Raw genomic sequence first — 21248 nt, 5'->3', positions numbered from 1 at the left:
TAAAGGTAAAGCACATGTTAAGGGTAGTAGTCAAGTAAAAAAGTAACAAAATAAAATCCAAAATTTTTTCATGGACTGTGATGGAAGGCGGTCAATTTTAGGTTCATCTACAAAATGGTATGTCAACATCTCAGATTTTTGAGAGTGGTGTCCACACGCTCACGCACACGCTCAACAAGGACAATCTCATTTAATACAATTTCAAACATTTCTTTGGCCATGCTTGCAAGGCGGCGGTGGCAGAAGGCGAGGGAAATGTTTGTGTTAAAGGATGAACGTCGACATGCGGCCACGCCATCAACTCTGATAAGATGTAAAAGCGCCAGCCTCCTAAGACTTGATGCAGGAAATGAACATAAATCTTATCAGCGCTGATACCTTTCACATGGGATGCATTCAAGTTTCAGCTAAAATTAGGATGCGCGGGTATGCAGTACGCTATATGGACAAGTTTATCTATGGATTAGTAGCATGAGTGGAACTACATTTTGGCAGGGTTTGTCCATGTGGTGTACATTTGGAGTAAGCTGCCACAAAGCAAAATATTTCAAAGATACAGTCACATTTCTGAATTAAATCACAATCAAATGTGATCTAATCTTTGTCAAAATCACACAGATGAAAATACAGTATCTGCTTTAACGAAAACCACCCAAATATTTATGTATAGGTTTTCATACTTTAATGAGAATAGCATGCAAACAGTGACAGAAGGGGGGAAATAAGTAAGTGAACCCTCTGCCTAAGGAGACTTAAAAAGCAATTGAAACCATTTTTTTTTTAAACAATTTAAATCAGGTGTGTGCCCAATCACTGATGAGTGGTCTAAAGCTGCCCTGCCCACCATAAAACACACACCTGGTAAAAAATGTCTTGATGAGAAGCATTGTCTGATATCTGCCATAAAGGATTGTTGATTTGTATAAAGCCAGGAAAGGATACAAAACCATCTCTAAAAGTCTGGATGTTCATCAATCGACAGTCAGAGAAGTTGTTTACAAATGGAGGGTTTGGCACTGTTGCTTCACTCCCAAAGAGTGGCCGTCCACCAAAGATGGCGACAAGAATTCAGTGCAGAATACTCAGAGAGGTAAAAAAAAAAGAACCTTAGAATATCTGCTAAAGACTTACAGAAATCATTGTTTTGGCAAAATATTTTGTGGACTGATGACACCAAAGTTGAATTGTTTGGGAGTAACATACAACGTCATGTGTGGAGGAAAAATGGAACAGCTCACCAATATCAACACCTCACCACCGTGAAGCATAGTGGAGGGAGTATCAGAATTTGGGACTGTTTTGCTTCATCAGGGCCTGGACAACTTGCTATCATTTATGGAAGAATGAATTCAAAAGTTTCTTACGATGTTTTGCAGGAAAACCTGAGGCCATCTGTCAGACAGCTGAAGCTAAAATGAGGATGAGCCAATACACAGAAGTAAATCAACTTCAGAATGGTTTCAGAAGAACCGGTGTTGTTTTCGTCAACGACGACTATAACGAAAAAAAACTTACATCGACGAACAATTTTTTGATGATGAGACGATAACAAGCTAAAAACTTTTATTGGCAGACTAAAACATAACGACAGGAATGCCAGTTTAAGTCTGACGAGACGAGAACGAAACGAAAATGCGCCAAAGTTTTTGTCGCATGTTCACAATGTGAGGCTGGTTGTGTCACTCATTTGATGTGCTGCCCCCCCCCCAATTCACTCTCCTCTCTAGTCTTCCCATTGCCTATTTTGATATACCCACGCTAAAATTAGTCAAGGCAAGAAGAGAGAAAATGCAATGTTGCTTTAGCCTTTAAAGGTCTGTGCTGGATGATCATAACACACCAAATGTAACTCATAGCGTTAGCATAGCATTCATGTTTGCGTTAGCATCAGGCTATCGCTAACGGCGAGCATCCTCTTAAACTCTCAACTTTTTTTTACATTCGTTCGTGGTGTCCTGGTGGGTATAATTGATGTTTTTTCATTTTACCCACGAAAACATGTTTATTAAACGTCGACTAAAATCAGACGAAATTAGTCGAGTTTATGTCAACAAACACTATACAAAGACACATTTTGAGATGACTAAAATATGACTAAGACTAATGAGTATTGTCGTACAAAAGACTAAGACGAAAATGAAAAGGTCTGCTAAAAACAACACTGAGAACAAAATACATGTTCTGGAGTGGCCAAGTCAAAGTCCAGACTTGAACCCCATTAATGCTGTGGTATGACATAAAGATAGCGATTCTTGACAGACATTCCAGGAATCTGACTAAACTACAGCAGTTTTGGAGAGAAAAAATGGGCCAAGTTTAGTCCTGATTGATGTGCCAGACTGATCTGCAGCTACAGGAAGCATCTGGTTGAAGTTATTGCTGCCAAAGGGGGGGGGGGGGGGGGGGCACAAAACAATAAATGTGATGGTTCACTTATGTTTCCACCTACTGTCATTGTTTGCATACCATCATCATGAAAATATACAAACCTATAAATGCTAGGGTGTTTTAGTTAAAGCAGACACTGTTTTTTCATCTGTATGATTTTGACGAAGATCCCGTTTGATGGTGATTTTATGCAGAAATGTGAGAAATTCCAAAAGGTTCTGACATTTTTTCATACCAATGTACATATTTTTCCAAATTCTTGTCTATTATTTGAATGTAATACCATAAGAGGGACGATTTTTTTTTTTTTTTTTAAATTGAAAACAACCTTTGTTGGGTTCAAGCGGATGTAAAAACCAAGGACGTCCCAAATATAATGTAATGTGTTAAAACAAAACTTCTTACCAACTAAAATTAATTAACTGAAATATCTAAAAATGAAAAATCTGGTTTAATTAGTTTCTTCTCTTGCTTGGTGGCAGCTTTGCGTGATGGTTTGACACTTGTGCGTAGGAGTGCGGCAGCCCAGAAGCAGTGCAAGTGTTTGTCAGCGAGCATTTTACATCAGAACAATAGACCTAATACCTCGAATCGCTGGTTGCTCACTTTCTTCCCCTTCTTGTTCCACACAATCTTAGGCCGAGGGTCGCCCGTGGCCTGGCAGATGAAGGAGGCCACGCCGCCCTGCACGCCCGTTTGGTCGTTGGGCGTTCGTAAGAACTTTGGCGGCGCTGCGGGAGAGAAAAACAAGACAGCGTCTTCAGTATTAGGACAAACGAAGACAAAACGCAATGACAAAGACTACTCTTTTTGAAGGAATCTGACCCTTTAGCCAGACCACGGGAATCACGCCAGCCGAACCGAGACCCCAACAACCAGGCCAAAAGGCAAAACTCGAAACACAAGTTGACAATTTATTCAGGTCAACAGTAATCATACTGGACACAGGGACCCAGGCAAGGATTCAGGGTCACCATATCACAGTCAACAAAAGGTTCCCGAGGAAAAAAATGATTATTTAAACATAGTCTTTTTGAAGGCTCTCGCTGGACGGGCCGTGAGCAGGTATAAGGGTGTGTTTGGGCGTTGTTTAGAATTATTGTCTGTTTGTGGATTGGACAGGAGGATTCAGGAGATACTGTTGACAGGGCAACGAGAGTTGTGGATTTTGCCACTTCATTGTCAAAGGCTCTTGGAGTCCTATCAGTTGTGTTATCAGTTGGATATCGGGCGTTCTCTGGTGTTCCTTGTGCTGTGACAGGGCGTCCCGCTATTTTTTCTGAAAAAAGAATTTGCAAATCAAAAACTCCAGGATGATAAGGCTCATAAAAGTTGTATACAGAATTTGCCAAAAATTTACAATTCCCTCAAAATTTGCCAAGAACTTGCTCAACTATCACAATGACCGATACAGGAAATTTTTTGAATGACCACCCACAATTTCCCGTCCCCTCGTACACACGGGTTTAAAAAAAAAAAAAACTTAAAAATTTCTAAATCTCAAAAAATTTCTATCTCCTACAATTTAAAATAAAAAAAAAATCACACCAAAAACTCCAAGACGGAAGGGTCATAAAAGTTGTATACAGAATTTGCCAAAAATTTACGGTTCCCTCAAAATTTGCCAAGAACTTGCCCATTCATTTCTAATGGGGATGCCATTGACGGCCATGTACGTCGTGCCATTCATTTCTAACAGCAAAAATATCCCTTTTTTTTTTTTTTCAATGGCAGGACAACATAAATGGTTTGGATTTTTGACCGCATACCATTAATGCCCATTGACATTCAACTGGGGCCCATGTAAGTCAGTGCCACTGACAGCCATGTATGTCCAAATTTCCCATTCATTGTTCCATTCATTCATTCTGTGTGGTCGTGATTTTTTATCTAAACCTTACCATTACAGCCATGTTATCAGTGGGATATCGTGTGTTTTCCGGTGTTCCTTGTGCTGGGACAGGGCGTCCCGCCATTTGTTCTGGACTGTTCGGGAGAACTGATTGCGAGAGTTGGTAGAGGATACGTGGGCTTGTCAGCGTCAATTTTGCTCAGTCAGTTGCATGACACACAAGTTGGGCTTCCGTGATAAGAAGGCGTCATGTATCTCATATGCCCTATATTCTACTTGTTTTCCTTAAACTATGTTACAAGTGCTATTTATTTTATATTGGGTGTGTTAGAGTAATACAAACAGTAAATACGAGAAACGATACTATTCCCCGATTGCATGATTATTATTGCATTATTAACACACTTAACATAATCACACAGTTAAACGGTGCCTACGAGAAAAGGTACTATCTCCTTCATATTCTATTCACATACATTGGCTAGCAATGATCAATGCTAACGGGTAATCGACCTGTATCCAGCTAATCAGAGAACCATTGAACTTGTACATGTCTGTGAAGGGAATCCTTTTATGTACCTCAATTAGGTACACAAAAAGTCAAAATAACATCCATAGCATCTCTGCAAATACACATAAATGTCACACGATGGTGGAATTGGCACAGTTTTAAGTGTACTTGAACGAAGGGCTATTTGCAGTGTGAGCTGCCCTTTAATTACATCGCCACTTGCACAACATGTCAGTATTATTGCTGATGATTGGCTTTGCTCGAAAGTAGGCGGCGGGGCGAAATTGCCGGGCTTTTGTGCCATTCTTTGGCGGGAGCTCGAGCGATCCATACGCAGAGCCAAATGGCCTTAAATAATACACTTGGCAAAGAGGTCGGCATTCAGCGAGTTAATAACAGGCCACGCGCAGCATTTCGACGTAATTGCGCGGTATGTTGTTGACAAGGGGCGCGAGGGGGCCGATTTCTACGCAGACGGCAAGGATAAGCACTAGCGTGGTGAATAATGAGATTTTGGGGGGGGGGGATTTTTTACAGTTACATTGTCTGCCACTGACAGCGCTAGACGTCCAATCCCACATTCATTCAGCTCTCCCAGTAAAAAAGGATTAACACAGGGGCACGCCAGACCCACTTAGTGTTTGTTGCCAAAAAGCTCAATCTTAAAAATCTCAAAAATACACACAGTCCCAGGCTTCAACTTGGCAACTTTTTTTTGGGATCGAATAATGAAGACACAAATCTACCTCCATATGGCTCCGCCCAGGGGATACAATTTTTGACTGGGGTAACTACATTGGCATGACACCGGCGGGCGTACCATATTAAATGGATGACGATCTTGGCGAAAAGTATTGCCTAAGCAGCCTGATTTACGATTCCTCTCAAGAATAATGGGAAACAAAAAACGGTCATTTTCAACTTGTTATTATAAATATTCTTGTAAGTTAATTTTATTGCTGACACTGCGTTTTTGGGGTCATCAACATAATGTGCCATGTCATAAAGCTGGAATCATCTCAGACTGGTTTCTTGAACATGACAATGAGTTCACTGTTGAGTTAATTATCGAGGGTTGATTGAATATTTGCTTGATTAATTGAATATTTGCTTGTGCTCATATATACCTAACACATACATAATACATATTGCCATATTTTTTCTTATTTGATATAACCAGTAAATGATTATTGCTTGCTATACTAGGTATAATGTTTAAGTGTTACAAAATGTTAAAAAGGGTCGGGATGAAAACTGCCTTGCTTCATGGCCGCAACATTGCGTAACTAGACCTTGTCTGGACTTTCGTCTAGACTTTTGAGGACAATCTTCCATTCGAGGACATCTTCCATGGCCGCAGCGTTGCATAACTGAAGTGTCATTTTGACCACTTTACCTATGTGCCCTTGCTTACACACGTGTATTTAGTTAGTTCCACCTACATGCTCACACATAGCCAACCAAAATCACATGGGTGTCTGCAGCTTGCTTTCCCCCTCCCTTTAGGGCGGCACCCTTCTGTGTTAGGACAAACCCCTAATAAAAAGAGCAAGGAGGGTTTTTCTTTAGATCAATTTTGGTGACTACACAGCGTAATCTAGCATTTCTCTGTCTAGTCCCTCCTTGCTCTCCTTGGCCGAGAAAACTGAGTGTCTTCTCTCCTTATTTTTGGGTAATTGTACAAATGTCTACCTGAGGGTCTATTTTTGAACTTGGCCTCCACAGTCACCAGATCTCAATCCAATAGAGCATCTTTGGGATGTGGTGGAACGAGAGATTGGCATCATGGATGTGCAGACGACCAATCTGCACCAACTGTGTGATGCCATCATGTCAATATAGACCAAAATCTCTGAGGAATGCTTCCAGCACCTTGTTGAATCTATGCCACGAAGAATTGAGGCAGTTCTGAAGGCAAAAGGGGGTCCAACCCATTGCTAGCATGGTGTACCTAATAAAGTGACCGGTGAGTGTATACAGTACATACTTTTAAGCAAGCGTGTGAAGCTTTGGCATGATAAGTACTCGTGGTTTTGCTGAAGCGCTCGCGCCATTTAATGAATCGTTCCATTGCCTAGTGGATAACAAAATGAACACAAATGACTTTGCTGTGTTCCAGGCTGCCACTGCCTATCCTATCAGATAATTAACTTTTTCCTTTTCTTTTTTCTTTTTTTGCCGAGGGACTGTGCTGACTACCAAGCAGAGTGCACAATTAGAATGACTTATCTTTTTTTTTGAAGAGGTAAAACAAACAAATCCAAACTTCCTGCCCTCACAAATCCTTTTGTTTAGATTCTAAACAAAGTTCGTTCATTCGCCCCTCCTAGTCTCGTGCCGTCAATGAGTTTAATATTGATATGGTTTTGCTCAATCATAAAGTAGGTCTACGCGTCGGAAAAAAACCTGACAGGAGCGCTCGGGTCTGGTCTGGCGCCAACTGTGACGCGTTTCAATATTTATGTTCCGCCGTCACGGGAGGAAGCAAAGTCTTCTTTTCATGTCTGCTCGTGAAGCACGTCTCCTCGCAAGCTTTTAAAGCCATCTGTTTGAGTGGGCCATTTTATTAAGTGACAAACTGGATCCCACCAGCGCGCTAATGTGCCCCGCGGGAGATGGCAGGAGTTTGAGATGAAGACGTGAGAGGGCACGACTACTTTCTTTTGCTGGCTTTTATTTCCCTTTGGAAAGACGGTGCAGAAAGCGAGCAATTCCTAACACGTGACGGGTGTCGGAGGGCCTCGTCATCCTTGTATGTGGGACGGGAGCATTAGCCATTCTTTTTGAAGTGGATAAGAGGAGTTCTTCGCCGCACTTAATTGCCACTTTCGGACTTTAAAAACCAGAGTGTACTGCCTCTTTGGAAGTCAGGTACGAAGATTGTCATTTTTTTTTTTCTAAACCTGTCCTGTTCAGCTGTTTGACACGGAGAACGGAAGTCTAAAGTTTGACATATTCCCATTGTGGTCAGTCAACAAACCTCGTTTATTACGACAAAGCAGTGATCAGGAAGGGGTTATGAGGGAACAGAAGAAAAGAAAAACAAGAAAGAAAAAACACAAACTTCAAGAAATACATTGAACGCCTACACTAACTATGAATATGTTGGTACTATCGTCAATTTCCGGTTGACACCATGGAAAGAAGGGGACGGGGTGGGGGAGTCTATAAGCTAAGTGATTGGGAGGGGTGGAGTGTACAAAAATCAGCTCTGTGATCTAGAAACCAGTAATCATGTGAATCCCTTGTGAGTGTAAGCCAATCGGCAACCGACCCGATGCCGCCTGATGGGGGAAAATATTACATTATGCTTTTGTGATGTATGATTGCTTCTGTGACATAGATTGTAACAACTTCTGTTGTTTTTCACATTGTTCCCATAATTAGGAGACACGCTTGAGAATCTCACGAGATAACTTGTTTTGCACCAGAGTATTGTTTTACTATACGCCTGGGTCCCATAGAGATAACTTGTTTTGCACCCATAATATTGACCATTTGTTGCCATCTGTTGCAGCACAGCTCATTTGTCCTATGTGAAAAGCCCTCTCTCACTTACAAGCGAAGTGAAAGTGAAACAAGAAAGAAAACAAATAGCTATGGCGAGCGAGGAGTGGAGAGACTGAATTTTGAGGAAACACCGGCTTCTTTCAAATCTGCGGTTTGGCAACATTTTGGTTTCCCCGTGGACTACAATGCAGAGGGAGAGAAAATATTGAAAAAAAAAAAATTGCAAGCATTGCTCAGCGCTTGATCCCCATGCTAATGGCAACACTTTTATAACATGACTCCGGCACCTCAGCCGGCATCACCCACGGATATCACTTTCTCAGAGTAGGACAACCCCGAAGATGTCACCAGTGAAAACACAAGGCGGGCTTCCTTAATTTATTTGCAACGCTTGACCCGCGATACATTGTTCCCTTGCGGACATATTTCTCCAACAACGTAATCCCCGACATTTATGAAATGGCACGCAAAGCCATCGAAGATGATTTCGCTAAAGCACATAGTTTCGCCCTGACCACTGATAGTTGGACGTCCCGTGCTACAGAGTGCTACTACCTAATTGTGACGGTCCACTATAATTCATACCTGTCAAGTTGTACGGTCTCGTCGTAATTTGTACAAGTGAGCACTCATTCTTAAATGTGTACGGTGTACGTTACGTTCAAAATCTGCACGTTTTTCGTGCATTACGTTTTTTTTTCTTCTTCCGTTTGGATTTGGTCACCGTTTCTGCAACGAGACGATGTTCGTTAATACGTCGGTTGAATGGCGCAAGAAAAGTCAGAGACACAGAGAGTGAAGAGTGTTTGTTGAAGCGCTGTAGCAAACAAGATGCTAGGCTAGGTGGCTCCAATATTTCCTGATTTAGCCGACAGCATACAATCTACGCCTAGATACCTCATGCATATAGAACTACATGCGAAATGACAGACTCGGCAGTGTTAGTAAACAGCCGCCATTTTAGAGCAATACACTTCTCAGAAAGGCTGTTGTAGTAAACCTTACTAGCGAACCTAAGCAACTTTGTATCTAAAATACTCCTAAATCGGCAAAATCTTGACTTGAGTCTGTCTTTAAAGGATGAAACATTTTTAAAATGCTCACATGTCGAAAGTAGACAGAAGGGAACTAATGCAAAAACGGGAACAATTTTATCAACTTTAACAGTTGATTCACAACATTAAATGACTTCCAAACATAGCAAAGGGCACTATGTTTTGGGGTTTGTTTGTTTTTTTTTAAATGACAAAAAAAAAAACATGAAAGGTATCACCAGTTACTTTGCCACGTAACTTTATTACTACTGTGTGTGTATTTCAGTAGTCAGTCACTACACTAGCCAAAGAGCTAAGAGGCATTTTAACAGTCCAAAATGTTTACATTTTAAGTGTTTATTATAGTGTTTATTTAAAGCAAAATAAGGGCAGTTTAAAAAAATTTAGTATTTTTTTTAAAAAACGCAAACCGAACCGAAACCGTGATCCCAAAACCGAGGTTCAAACCGAACCGTGGGCTAACTAAACCGTTGCACCCCTATTGCATACCAAGCGTCCGACATAAAAAAAATCTCCCGAAAGTCCCCCCCCCCAAAAAAAATTTCTCCTAGGATCTACACAATTCACGTAGGTCACCCTTTTTTACTTCAAAACGGTGAATTTCGCCAAAAAGTGAGAGATTTTCATGCCTGCATAGGAACTAGATTACGTAGGTGTTTGGTGATTCGCTGAAATCAGCAGCATCCATCCAGTACTAAATCTGTCTTTAGTCTAATATTGTACTTTGCTGCCATTTCCTGACAAAAATGAAGTAAATTAAAAATAAAATGGCAATTTTTTTTTTCAAAACTCCATATGTTGCTCGATGATTCTGATTTATCTGAAAGACGGAGCCTCCATGAATCATCGTCCTATTCCTGCCACGCTAATGAACAATCATCGGCGGGCCGAATTCCCTTTCAAGTCGTCGCTAATTGGAATTACGGTTCGGGTTTCCGGTGAGGATCGCAGCCTAACATGCGATGCCAGTCAGCCAACAGTTCTAATTAAGCCGCGGCTCCTTTCCTTGCGCGTCTAAAACCCCCTTTTGTGTGCGCGCACAATGCCCAGTTTGTTTCCCCCGGCGTCACAAAAGACATTTTTTATCACAATGGCGCAGATAGCGAGCGGCGGCCCTCAAGAAAACGTTTGTTCCGCCGATTTACTCTGCCGCTGTTTGTTTCCTCGTATTTGTAACGGGAGGTCATAGTGTACGTTTTTAGCCGCTTGCTGAAACTTCATCAAAATCACCCGCATGATGCGGCGTGGCTAAAGGGTGTCAGCGGAGGTTAATGGCATCGCCTAAACACTCTTTTCTGCAACTTGAAAATGCGGCGCAGCTATTGTGCGGCGTGCGTCGGGATTAATTATAGGCTAGCGCGACCCCACCTCACCCTGCGCGTTAAATATTCAAAAAGGAAATGGCCTCCTTTCATGAAAAATGAAATTAAACATGTCAGTCAACGGGATTTGTATGGATCTTCGGAAAGTGGCTTTTTGATTTACGCATCTGTCTGTGGCCCGCGAGAGAAAGCCCAGGGTTTCATTTGAAAGACGTGGGCGTGGCTGAAATTAGGCTGGGGGCGTGGTTTAATTGGGTTAGTTAGGTTACTTGTTAGTATCGCACAGTATAGTATAGTATAGTATAGTATAGTATCGCATAGTACAGTATCGTATCGCATCGTATAGTATCGCATAGTATAGTATAGTTTCTTATTGCATAGTATAGTATCGTATCGCATCGTATAGTATAGTATCGCATAGTATAGTATCACATAGTATAGTATAGTATCGCATAGTATAGTTTAGTATCACATAGTATAGTATAGTATCGCGTAGTATAGTTACTAATCGCGTAGTATAGTATCGTATCGCATAGTATAGTTTAGTTAGTATGACATAGTATAGACCCTACCCACGTGACGTCACAACTCCTTCCTCCTGACTGGTGCCGCCCAATTGTCCGTCAACACAACATGTTTCCCTGTTACGGCTACGTACATTCCTCCTATTTACGACGTGTTTTTCTGCTCGTTAACATTAATAATCAAAATGGTGAAGGCGTGTGTGGCGGTCGGTTGCAATAACAGAGAAGATAGACGGAGAAGACGGAGAGACTTGAAGTTCTACCGGATTCCGAGAGACCCAGAGAGAAGAGAGCGAGATGGGCTGCTGCAATTCGACGAGAAAACTGGGCTCCAAACGATTACCACAGATTATGTAGTAGTCATTTTATATCTGGTAAGATGCATTTAATATATATTTAGAGGGTTTTGGGCTGACAACCACAATTAAGATCATTGCTAGGCTAATCGCCGACAACATACACGTATGTATGTAGTGAGACTGCTATCGCTAAACCATATAAACATTAAAAGCCCTAACTCCATTGACAAACGACATGAAATACATTAGACTTGACAGTGGATGTTAGCAATAACAAAAGATTTTGAATTGAAAATTTCGTAACTCACCTTTCCAAGCACAAGATAGATTCCTGCCGAATTTTCGTGGACGAGGACCTGTTTCACCCAACCAGCAACGAAGTATTTATAAGCCTCCAAGCTCTTAAAGTTTTTCAAACTTTCGTGAGAATAGGCTGATTTTGTGTGGACAAGATAGTTGTACAGTTCAGGGTAGCTGGCAGATGTCAGGCAAATACGGCGGAGACAGCGGGTCGAAAAACATCGATTTAGGCATCAAATATGGATCTGGCGAATGGATAAACTGAAGCTTATCCACATAACGCCTTTTATGCAACGCATCATGTGAGTTTACGGCATCCGAAAGCACCGGGTCTTCCATGAAATGCATTATAAATTGCTCCATCAATTGAGACCATTGATAATACAGACACAAAATGACGGACAAGGGGGCGGAACCATACAGCGAGCACGTGATTTTGTGACGTCGCTTGGTAGGGTCTATAGTATAGTATCGCATAGTAAAGTATCGCATGGTATAGTAAAGTATTGCATAGTATAGTATAGTATAACATAGTATAGTTTAGTATCACATGTAGTATCGCATAGTATAGTTTAGTATCACATGGTATAGTATATTATCACATAATATAATTTAGTATAGTATAGTATCGCATAGTATAGTATCACATAATATAGTATAGTATCGTATAGTATAGCATCGTATTGCATAGTAATCTATCGCATAGTATAGTATCACATAGTAGAGTATAATATCGTATAGTATAGTTTAGTATCACATGGTATAGTATAGTATCGCATAGTATAGTATCACATAGTATAGTGTAATATTGCATAGTATAGTTTAGTATCACATGGTATAGTATAGTATCACATAATACAGTTTAGCATAGTATAGTATCACATAGTATAGTATCGTATCGCATAGTATCGTATCGCATAGTATCGTATCGTATCGCATAGTATAGTATAGTATCACATAGTATAGTATATCACATAGTATAGTTTAGTACCACATGGTATAGTATAGTATCGCATCCCATAGTATAGTATCGTATCGCATAGTATAGTATAGTATCACATAGTATAGTATATCACATAGTATAGTTTAGTACCACATGGTATATTATAGTATCGCATAGTCTAGTTTAGTATCACATAGTATAGTTTAGTATAGTAGAGTATCGCAAAGTATTGTATCGCATAGTATAGTATCGTATCACATAGTATAGTATAGTGTATAGCAAGGGTGGGCAAACCGGTCGAGGGCCGCAGTGGGTCCTGGTCTTTGTTCCAACTGACCCAGCACAGAGAGTTCAACCAATGCAGTTTCAGCAGAAATGAGAAGCACCTGACTGCAATCGACTGATTGCACTTGTAAAACAGCAGATTGGTGAAAAGGTGTCCTCTTAATGGGTTGCAACAAAAACCCGCATCCACTGCGGCCCTTTGTGGAATAGTTTGCCCACCCCTGGTGTATAGTATAGTATGGTATCGTAGCATAGCGTAGAATTGCGTAGCATAGCGTGGCATGGCATAGCATAGCATAGCATAGCATAGCATAGCATAGCATAGCATGAAGCAATTCATTAACATTGTAAGGAAGTTAAACTTGAAGCATCATACAACAAAGTAGTCACGTGGTGGGTTGGATGCACTGCAGGGAAAATAATGAAGGCTCATTATGTATTTTTAGCCAACTTAGTCATTTTGATAGTAGGCTAATATAGCTAATACAGATACGTACAGCATGCGTTGCCTTCATTATTAGGCTTATTTAAGGCTTTCAATTTTTTGCGGCTCCAGTATGGCTCCTTCAACATTTTGAGTTAGGGATATAATAAATAATAGCAATAGTAAGCTACGTGATAGTAGTAAATAATACTAAAGTAATATTAAAGTATATCTGATGGTTTGGATTGAAAACGAATTCTTGTGCCTTCTTAGATATTGCTTAATTGTGTTATTTGTAGTCATTTTCTGAAGAATGAAGTGGAAGTAGAAAATTTACCGCAGCCTGTTTAAATGAGCGAAATGGCGCCTTGTGCCAGAAGGGTGCCGCTCTCTCACTTTCCTCGCGCTTGGCCCGAGGCCACCGCTTCGCTTTCACTCTAGGTGTCCTGAGATTGCGACGCATTGCACTGATCTCAGCGCGTTTGTGCAGCATGTGTGCACTGCCATTCCGCGGGTGGGGGTGGGGTTAATGGTGTAAGCCATTCGTTTCCGCCTGGGGATTTTCACCCGCCGGAGAAAGAGCTCCGCCTCCACGGAGCTAGCTAAAAGCGGCCGCCATCGGGAATCTTTACGCCGCCGGCTCCTCTCGTCGCAGTCCATTTACATCGGGCGTCGTAATGGAGTGAAGTCCGTCTTTGGAGAGCTGTCTTCCTCACCTTCTGCTCATTCACGCACTTTATCTTACTTTATCACTCTCCCTTGTCAGGCAGCCCCCTTCTCTCTTGTTAGCGCTTTCTCTCCGCTCCGTGTTGACATTTTGGGAGGACTCCACGTATTTATTACGGTTTATTCGTTAGTTGAAAGCCTTCAGCGAGAGGTGAAAAAGCTCGACCATTTCCATTTGAATCCCAGCCAAATTTTCTAAGTGCGCGTCGCGCTCGAAAAGGGGAAATATACATCCGCACGCAGAGCCCGCTGACATTTATAGTAAGTTACAGAGCATCCATCATAAAAGGCTTCCCTATATCATTTTTAATCGTACGGCATTGTGAAAAGTTATTGATTTAGAAGCCGAGAGCACATTGACTCTTATTCCCGTAAAATTTTCAGCTAAATTACTAGCCCTGCAAACAGGACTGAACGGGCCCTCGCAGTTTGGCGCAACTCAGGGTGGTGGCAGATCGTCCCCCTCTCATCATCTCATGAGAAACGAACATGTGCTCGAAATTCGCCTGGCTGACAGAGATGTTTTTTATATACCCTGAGATGAGAACTAGACACACCAAGGTGAAAAAAACCCTACTGAAGAGGTTCCTACAAAAAAGCGCTACTGAGCTTTGCAGCCACGCTTTTATTCAAAACCAAAATGGATCTTCTAATTGGGTCAATTCGACCAAGTGTGCTAAATTTTGTGGCTTTATAAGCTGCCTAAGTCCCTGTACAAATTGAAGTAGATAGTACCTTTTCTCTAAGACACCGTCTAACTGTTTGTATTACTCTAATACACTTAATATGATAGCACTTATACCATAGTTTAAGGAAAACAAGTAGAATACAGGGCATAAGAGATACATGACGCCTTCTTATCACGGAAGCCCAACGTGTGTGTCATGGAAATGGATGAGCAAGATTGACGCTGACAAGCCCACGTCTGCATCACCAACTCTCGCAATCAGTTGTTCCGGACAGTCTGGAACAAATGGCGGGACGCCCTGTCCCAACACAAGGAACACCGGAGAACGCCCGATATCCAACTGATAACACGACTGACTTCAAGAGCCCCTTTCACGCTAAGGTGGCAAAATCCACAACCCTCGTTGCCCTGACAACAGTAACTCCCGAATCCTCCTGTCCAATCCACAAACTGACAAAAATCTTAAACAACGCCCAAACACATCGTTCTTCTGCCCGCCCAGTGAGAGCTTTCAAAAAGACTGAATGTTTAACTAATTGTTGTCTTTTTTCTCGGGAACCTTTTGTTGACTTGTGATATGGTGACCCTGAATCCTCGCCTGGGTCCCTCTGTGCTGTATGATCGCTGTCGACTTGAATAAATTGTCAACTTGTGCTTCAAAGCCTTTTTCCAGCTTTTAAAATTGAGTCAGTACAACGGGGTAAGACTGAGGTGAACGCGCAGAGTTCGGCCTTTTGGCCGGGTTATCAAGCTACGCTGGCTCGGGTGGTTGGAGCTCCGCTAGCGCGGGTCTGGCGGTTTGGCTGGCGGGATTCCGGCAATCTGGCGAAAAGGTCAGATTCCTTCAAAATCTACTTCCTTTTAAAGGCGAACAAAGGGTCAACAGAGACATTTGGACATGTGCCTGAAAATGTAGTCTTGTAACTTCACTGACCAACCTGAAATGAACTGGACAAAAGTAAAATGAGTGACTCTCAATTGCCACTAGTTGGCGGCGTAAGATTGATGCAAATGACCCCTACAGAACCTTTCAGGGTACGACTCTCATTAAGCACGGGAGGTTTGGAACAGATATGTTGTATATGTTGAAAATTTGTGGTAAGACAAAATGGCGACGGTCTTTTCACTTTCCTATTTGGACCCCTCAGCTTCAACGAAACCATGATATTTTTCATCAGGCACTTGAACACATGTCTTTGGATTTTTTTTCTACTTGGAGCCTGTCTAGGTAAAAAAAATGGCGCTTCCTGTCCCCAGCAGGGGGCTTGAATCAGGGAGCTAATAGTCATTTAGTGAATTTGGCGTGTTGTCCAAAACAATGCTTTGGCACCCCGCCCAGGTCAGGCCCGTGAATGAAAAGTCACCATTTTGAAAACTTTAGCCCTCATATGTCTAATGAACAGTTTTCCCAATTTTGAGGAGGATCCAATTGCCTGCCTAGGCTCCAATGTCTCAAATGTGCACCCTGTAAATTGACTAAAATTTCACATTCAATCCAAAATACCCAATTTGATGTTAGGTTTGGGATATGGGCCAAAGAGACTTTTTGATGCAGTTTTGCACAAGGTATCAACTCTTTAAGGAGTTTTGCATTTCGCCATCCCTCATCGCCCCCTGTGTGTCTTGCCCCTTCGAAGTCGACAAGTGACAATCTCAGGCTGACTGGCCGCCACACGATTAAACGTCTAACATCATCAACGGCACCGAACGTGTTAAGAAACAAATCCCTAAATTTTGCCCTAAACACTTGAAAGTGACTCGCATCCCAATTCTGCACGGTGTCCTCTGATGGATTTGGAAACCCTTTGAATCTTTAATCTCCTATGATAGCAAACAAGCCGCCTGACATATTTAATCACAAACTTTTCCTCCCATGTTTGACAATCCCTCCACGCAGCTCCGTTTTAATCCGTCCCCATCTCCTTCCCGGGTGGTGCCGGGAAGACTTGACGTCGCCTGGATTTGTGCCCACGCCGTGCTACTATACCTTACGGGGGAAAAAAATACAAACTAGGTAATGCTGTGACGCAGTACTTGTAAAGTGTAGTACCATGAGTAAATTCCATCAACCACAAGGCGACCGATTGCATCTGTAAGATGCAGAACTATCGATTAGGCTATAATTAAATTGTCTATCCAGCTAGATATGGATTAATAATCGCCCCGCTAATGCCCTGCCCTGACATTTTTCCGCATCCGCTCGATACTGCTTACCACGCGGGACGTGGCGATAAGACGGATAGTGCCGTCAAAGGCAGTGAAACCGTCATCATTAATTGATAACTAATCGATTTGCAAAGCAAACAACTATTTAGGGCATAGTATTTTTTCTCGTATTTACTGTTTGTATTACTCTAACACACCCAATATAAAATAAATTGCATTTTTATCATAATTTAAGGAAAACAAGCTGAATATAGGGCATAAGAAATACATGACACCTTATTACGGAAGCCCAACCTGTGCGTCATGCAATTGACTGAGCAAGATTGACACTGAAAAGCCCACGTCTGCACCACAAACTCCCACAATCAGGTCTTCCGGACAGTCCAGAACAAATGGCAGGACATCTTGTCCTGACAAGGAACATTTGATAAGAAGGAACGCTCAACCGAGAAGTGAACTTTCAGCACTCACGTAGCGCTGAGGTGGCAAAATCCACAACCCTCGTTGCCCTGGGAACAGTAACTCGCGAATTCTCCTGTCCAATTCACAGGTAGACAATAATCCTAAGCAACGCTAATCAATGTCAAAAATCAAAACCACTTATGTTTGCCTGCCATTGAAAAAAAAGGGATATTTTTGCTGTTAGAAATGAATGGAACGACGTACATGGCCTTCAATGGCATCCCCAGTAGAAATGAATGGGTAAGTTCTTGGCAAATTTTGAGGGAACCGTAAATTTTTGGCAAAATCTGTATACAACTTTTATGACCCTTACCATCCTGGAGTTTTTTTATTTGAAAACTATTTTTCCAGAACAAATAGCAGGACGTCCTGTCCCAGCACAAGGAACACCAGAGACTGCCTGATATCCCACTGATAACACGACTGATAAGACTCCATGAGCCCCTTTGACGCTGAGGTGGCAAAATCCACAAGCCTCGTTGGCCTGACAACAGTAACTCCCGAATCCTACTGTCCAATCCACAAACAGACAATAATACTAAACAACGCCCAAACACACCCTTCTTCTGCCCACAGCCCGCCCCACGAGAGCCTTCAAAAAGACTGAACGTTGACCTAATCGTTGTCATTTTTCTCGGGAACCTTTTGTTGACCTGTGATATGGTGACCCTGAATCCTCGTCCGAGTCTATTTTCTGTTTGCCTGACCATTTAATCGCTGTCAACCTGAATATGACCAGGACACGCCCCCCAAATGTCCTGAAATGACCAGCTATGACTAGGACATGCCCCCCAAATGTCCCTAAATGACCAGATATGACTAGGAGATGCCCCCCAAATGTCCCCAGTTTACCTGATATGACCAGGACACTCTCCTAAAAGGTCCCCATATGACATAACATGACCAGGACACGCCCCCCCAAAAGTCCCTACATGACCTAAAATGACCAGGACACGCCCCCCCAAATGTCTCCAAATGACCTGATATGACCAGGACACATCCCCCAAATGATCTGATATGACCAGGATACTCCCCTCAAATGTCCCCAAATGACCTGATATGACTAGGACACGCCCCTAAATGTCCCCAAATGACCTAATATGACCAAGACACGCCCCCCCAATATCCCCAAATGACCTGATATGACCAGTACACGCCCCCCAAATGTCCCCGAATGACCAGATATGCTGAGGACATGCCCCCCAAATGTCCCCAATTTACCTGATATGACCAGGACACGCCCCCCAAATGTCCCCAAATGACCTAATATGACCAGGACGCAGCCCGCCCCGCGACAGCCTTCATAGACAATGTTGAACTAATCGTTGACATTTTTCTCGGGAACTTTTTGTTGACGTGTGATATGGTGACCCTGAATCCTCGCCTGAGTCTATTTTCTGTTCGCCTTATTGTTTGATCTCTGTCGACCTGCCTTTTTCCAACTTTCAAAATGGAGTCAGTACAAGGGGTTAAGACTAAGGTAAACGCGCAAAGTTTGGCCTTTTGGCCGGGTTATCGACCCCGCCGGCCCGGGTCCTTGGTGCTGCAACAGGTCAGATTCCTTCAATAGTCACTGAATTATTTTGAGACAATGGAGATCGAGCGTGTCCCCTAAATTTGGGCCTAGAATGTAAGAACTGAGAAGAAACATATTTTTCTGTTCTTTGTCACGGTCTGTTTATTGGGTCCAAGTCACGTCAAAAAAGGACATCCCAGGACAAAGGACGGTCCTAAAAATACAGAAAGGAGTAAGGCTGCAAGGGCGTTTTGCCACATCACCGCTTCAGCTTCCTCGCCGCCATCTGTGAGCTCTCCTTCTCTGGCATTTCCACAAAGCTCCCTGCTCCCCTTTCATTTCCTTTTGTTTGCTAGCTTTAATTAGCTTATTTTGTTGCGACTAACCTCCCAGCGCTTCATTACGGCGGCCGGTCGCGGTTAGGGCTCCCAACAGGGCACCGGGCGAGATAAAAAGTTGGGACAAAAGATGATGAATGTCGCGCAAAGGCGCAACGGAGAGATAGGCTAATGGCTCGGCGGCTGGAGGAGGAGGAACGGAGGCTGTCAAGATGGCGATGTGATAAATCACGCCGGGGTCCCTGTGAGGACTGTGAGCGAAATGAAGAAAAAGCATAAGATGACCACAAAATGGAAGCTAATTAATCTGGACTCGGATCCTCCTCAAGACAAATTCAGCGCCGGGGAAGGAAAGGAATAAGATTTTTCTGGAAAACGCGGAAGGGCCCATTGAACAATTAGCCATTGACGGCGTCAGATGTTCAATCCGTTGGTTTGGACTGAAACTACCATCAATGGCACTGAAATTGTGAGCATTCACAGCCAGATTTCAAACATGAATTAGGCGTCCATTAAGTTATGCTAACTCAGGATTTTAGTTAGGCAAAGTCACTGTTTTCAGACATGTAGCCACTCAAAGTGTTTAACGTTCAGCGTTTTACACTGTCCCCTTGGAAGAATGTACAATTATGTGAAGTGATGTGGCCACACGCTGCGGCCGACTGTCAGAGCGCGAGCCGAAAAGTGTTTTAATTGATTCCCCGACCGCTCGTTTCTCTCCGAGCCGTCAATCGTTATCGACGGGCTTCCTTGCGGCCGCTGCGAGCGTTAGCACGTTTAGCGCTGAATCTTTCTAATGCACTCTCGTTTTCCCACTCTGCGATAAACGCTGTCCATTCACAGGGCGCTGCTACAAAAAAGTACTGTAATTTTCAGAGAATAAGCCGCTCCATTTTTCCATGCGGCCTATAGTCCAGTGCGTTGTATTTATTAGCCAACGACCTTGGATTCATTTGATGCAAATGTAAGTCGTTGCCATTGATGGACATGGACGTCCAAATTTCCCATTCATTTTCAATGGGAAAAATAGCAAATGTCCAGAGGAAATGACCAAATATGACTAGGAACTCTCTTCCCCAAAAGTCCCCAAAAGACCTGATATGACCAGAAAACGTCCCCCAAACAACCTGATATGACCAGAGCACGTCCCCCAAACGACCTGATATGACTAGGACACGCCCGCCCAAATGTCCCCAGATGATCAGATAATGACCAGGACATGCCTCCCAAATGTCCCAAAATTACCTGATGTGACCAGGACATGCCCCCCAAATGTCACCTAATGACCTGATATGACCAGGGCACGCCCCCCAAATGTCACCAAATAACCTAGAATGACCAGGACAAGTCCCCCAAATGTCCCAAATGACCAGACATGACCAGGACACGACCCCCAAACGTCCCCAAATGACCTGATATGACTAGGACACGCCCCCCAAATGACCTGATTTGACCAGGACACGCCCCCCAGATGTCCCCAAATAACGGGATCTGACCAGGACACGCCCCCCCAATGACCTGATATGACTAGGACACGCCCCCAAGTGTCCCCAAATGATCTGATATGACCAGAACACACCCCCAAATGTCCCAAAATGACCTGATATGACTAGGAACACCACCTAAATGTCCCCAGATGACCTGATATGACCAGGACACGACCCCCAAATGTCCCCAAATCACCTGATATGACCAGGACACCCCCCCCCCAAATGTTCTCAAATGATCTGATATGACCAGGACACGTCCCCCAATTGTCCCCAAATGACCTGATATGAAAAGGACATGCCCCCAAAATGTCCCAAAATGACTTGATAAGGCCAGAACACGTCCCCCAAATGTCCCCAAATGACCTGATATGACCAGGACACGCCCCTCAAATGTCCCCAAATGACCTGATATGACTAGGACACGCCCCTCAAATGTTCCCAAATGATCT

General features: G+C 42.9%; 1 protein-coding gene across 35 annotated transcripts in view; it reads right to left on the bottom strand.

Moving 5' to 3' along the window:
- LOC130928466 (receptor-type tyrosine-protein phosphatase delta) overlaps window positions 1-21248 on the bottom strand; it is a 424924-nt gene that overhangs the window by 95649 nt on the left and 308027 nt on the right. For 25 of the 35 annotated variants that reach the window (XM_057855103.1, XM_057855081.1, XM_057855102.1 and 22 more), the window contains exon 11: window positions 2974-3119. In XM_057855103.1, the coding sequence (XP_057711086.1) occupies window positions 2974-3119 (146 nt within the window). Of the gene's footprint in view, window positions 1-2970; window positions 3120-21248 lie in introns of all 35 variants that reach the window. The other 10 variants (XM_057855080.1, XM_057855082.1, XM_057855084.1 and 7 more) reach the window with 1 other exon arrangement.

This window comes from Corythoichthys intestinalis, chromosome 13, assembly GCF_030265065.1.
Source record: "Corythoichthys intestinalis isolate RoL2023-P3 chromosome 13, ASM3026506v1, whole genome shotgun sequence".
NCBI lineage: Eukaryota > Metazoa > Chordata > Actinopteri > Syngnathiformes > Syngnathidae > Corythoichthys > Corythoichthys intestinalis.
Note: the sequence above shows the minus strand (reverse complement) of the source record. Positions and strands in the feature narration are given on the sequence as shown.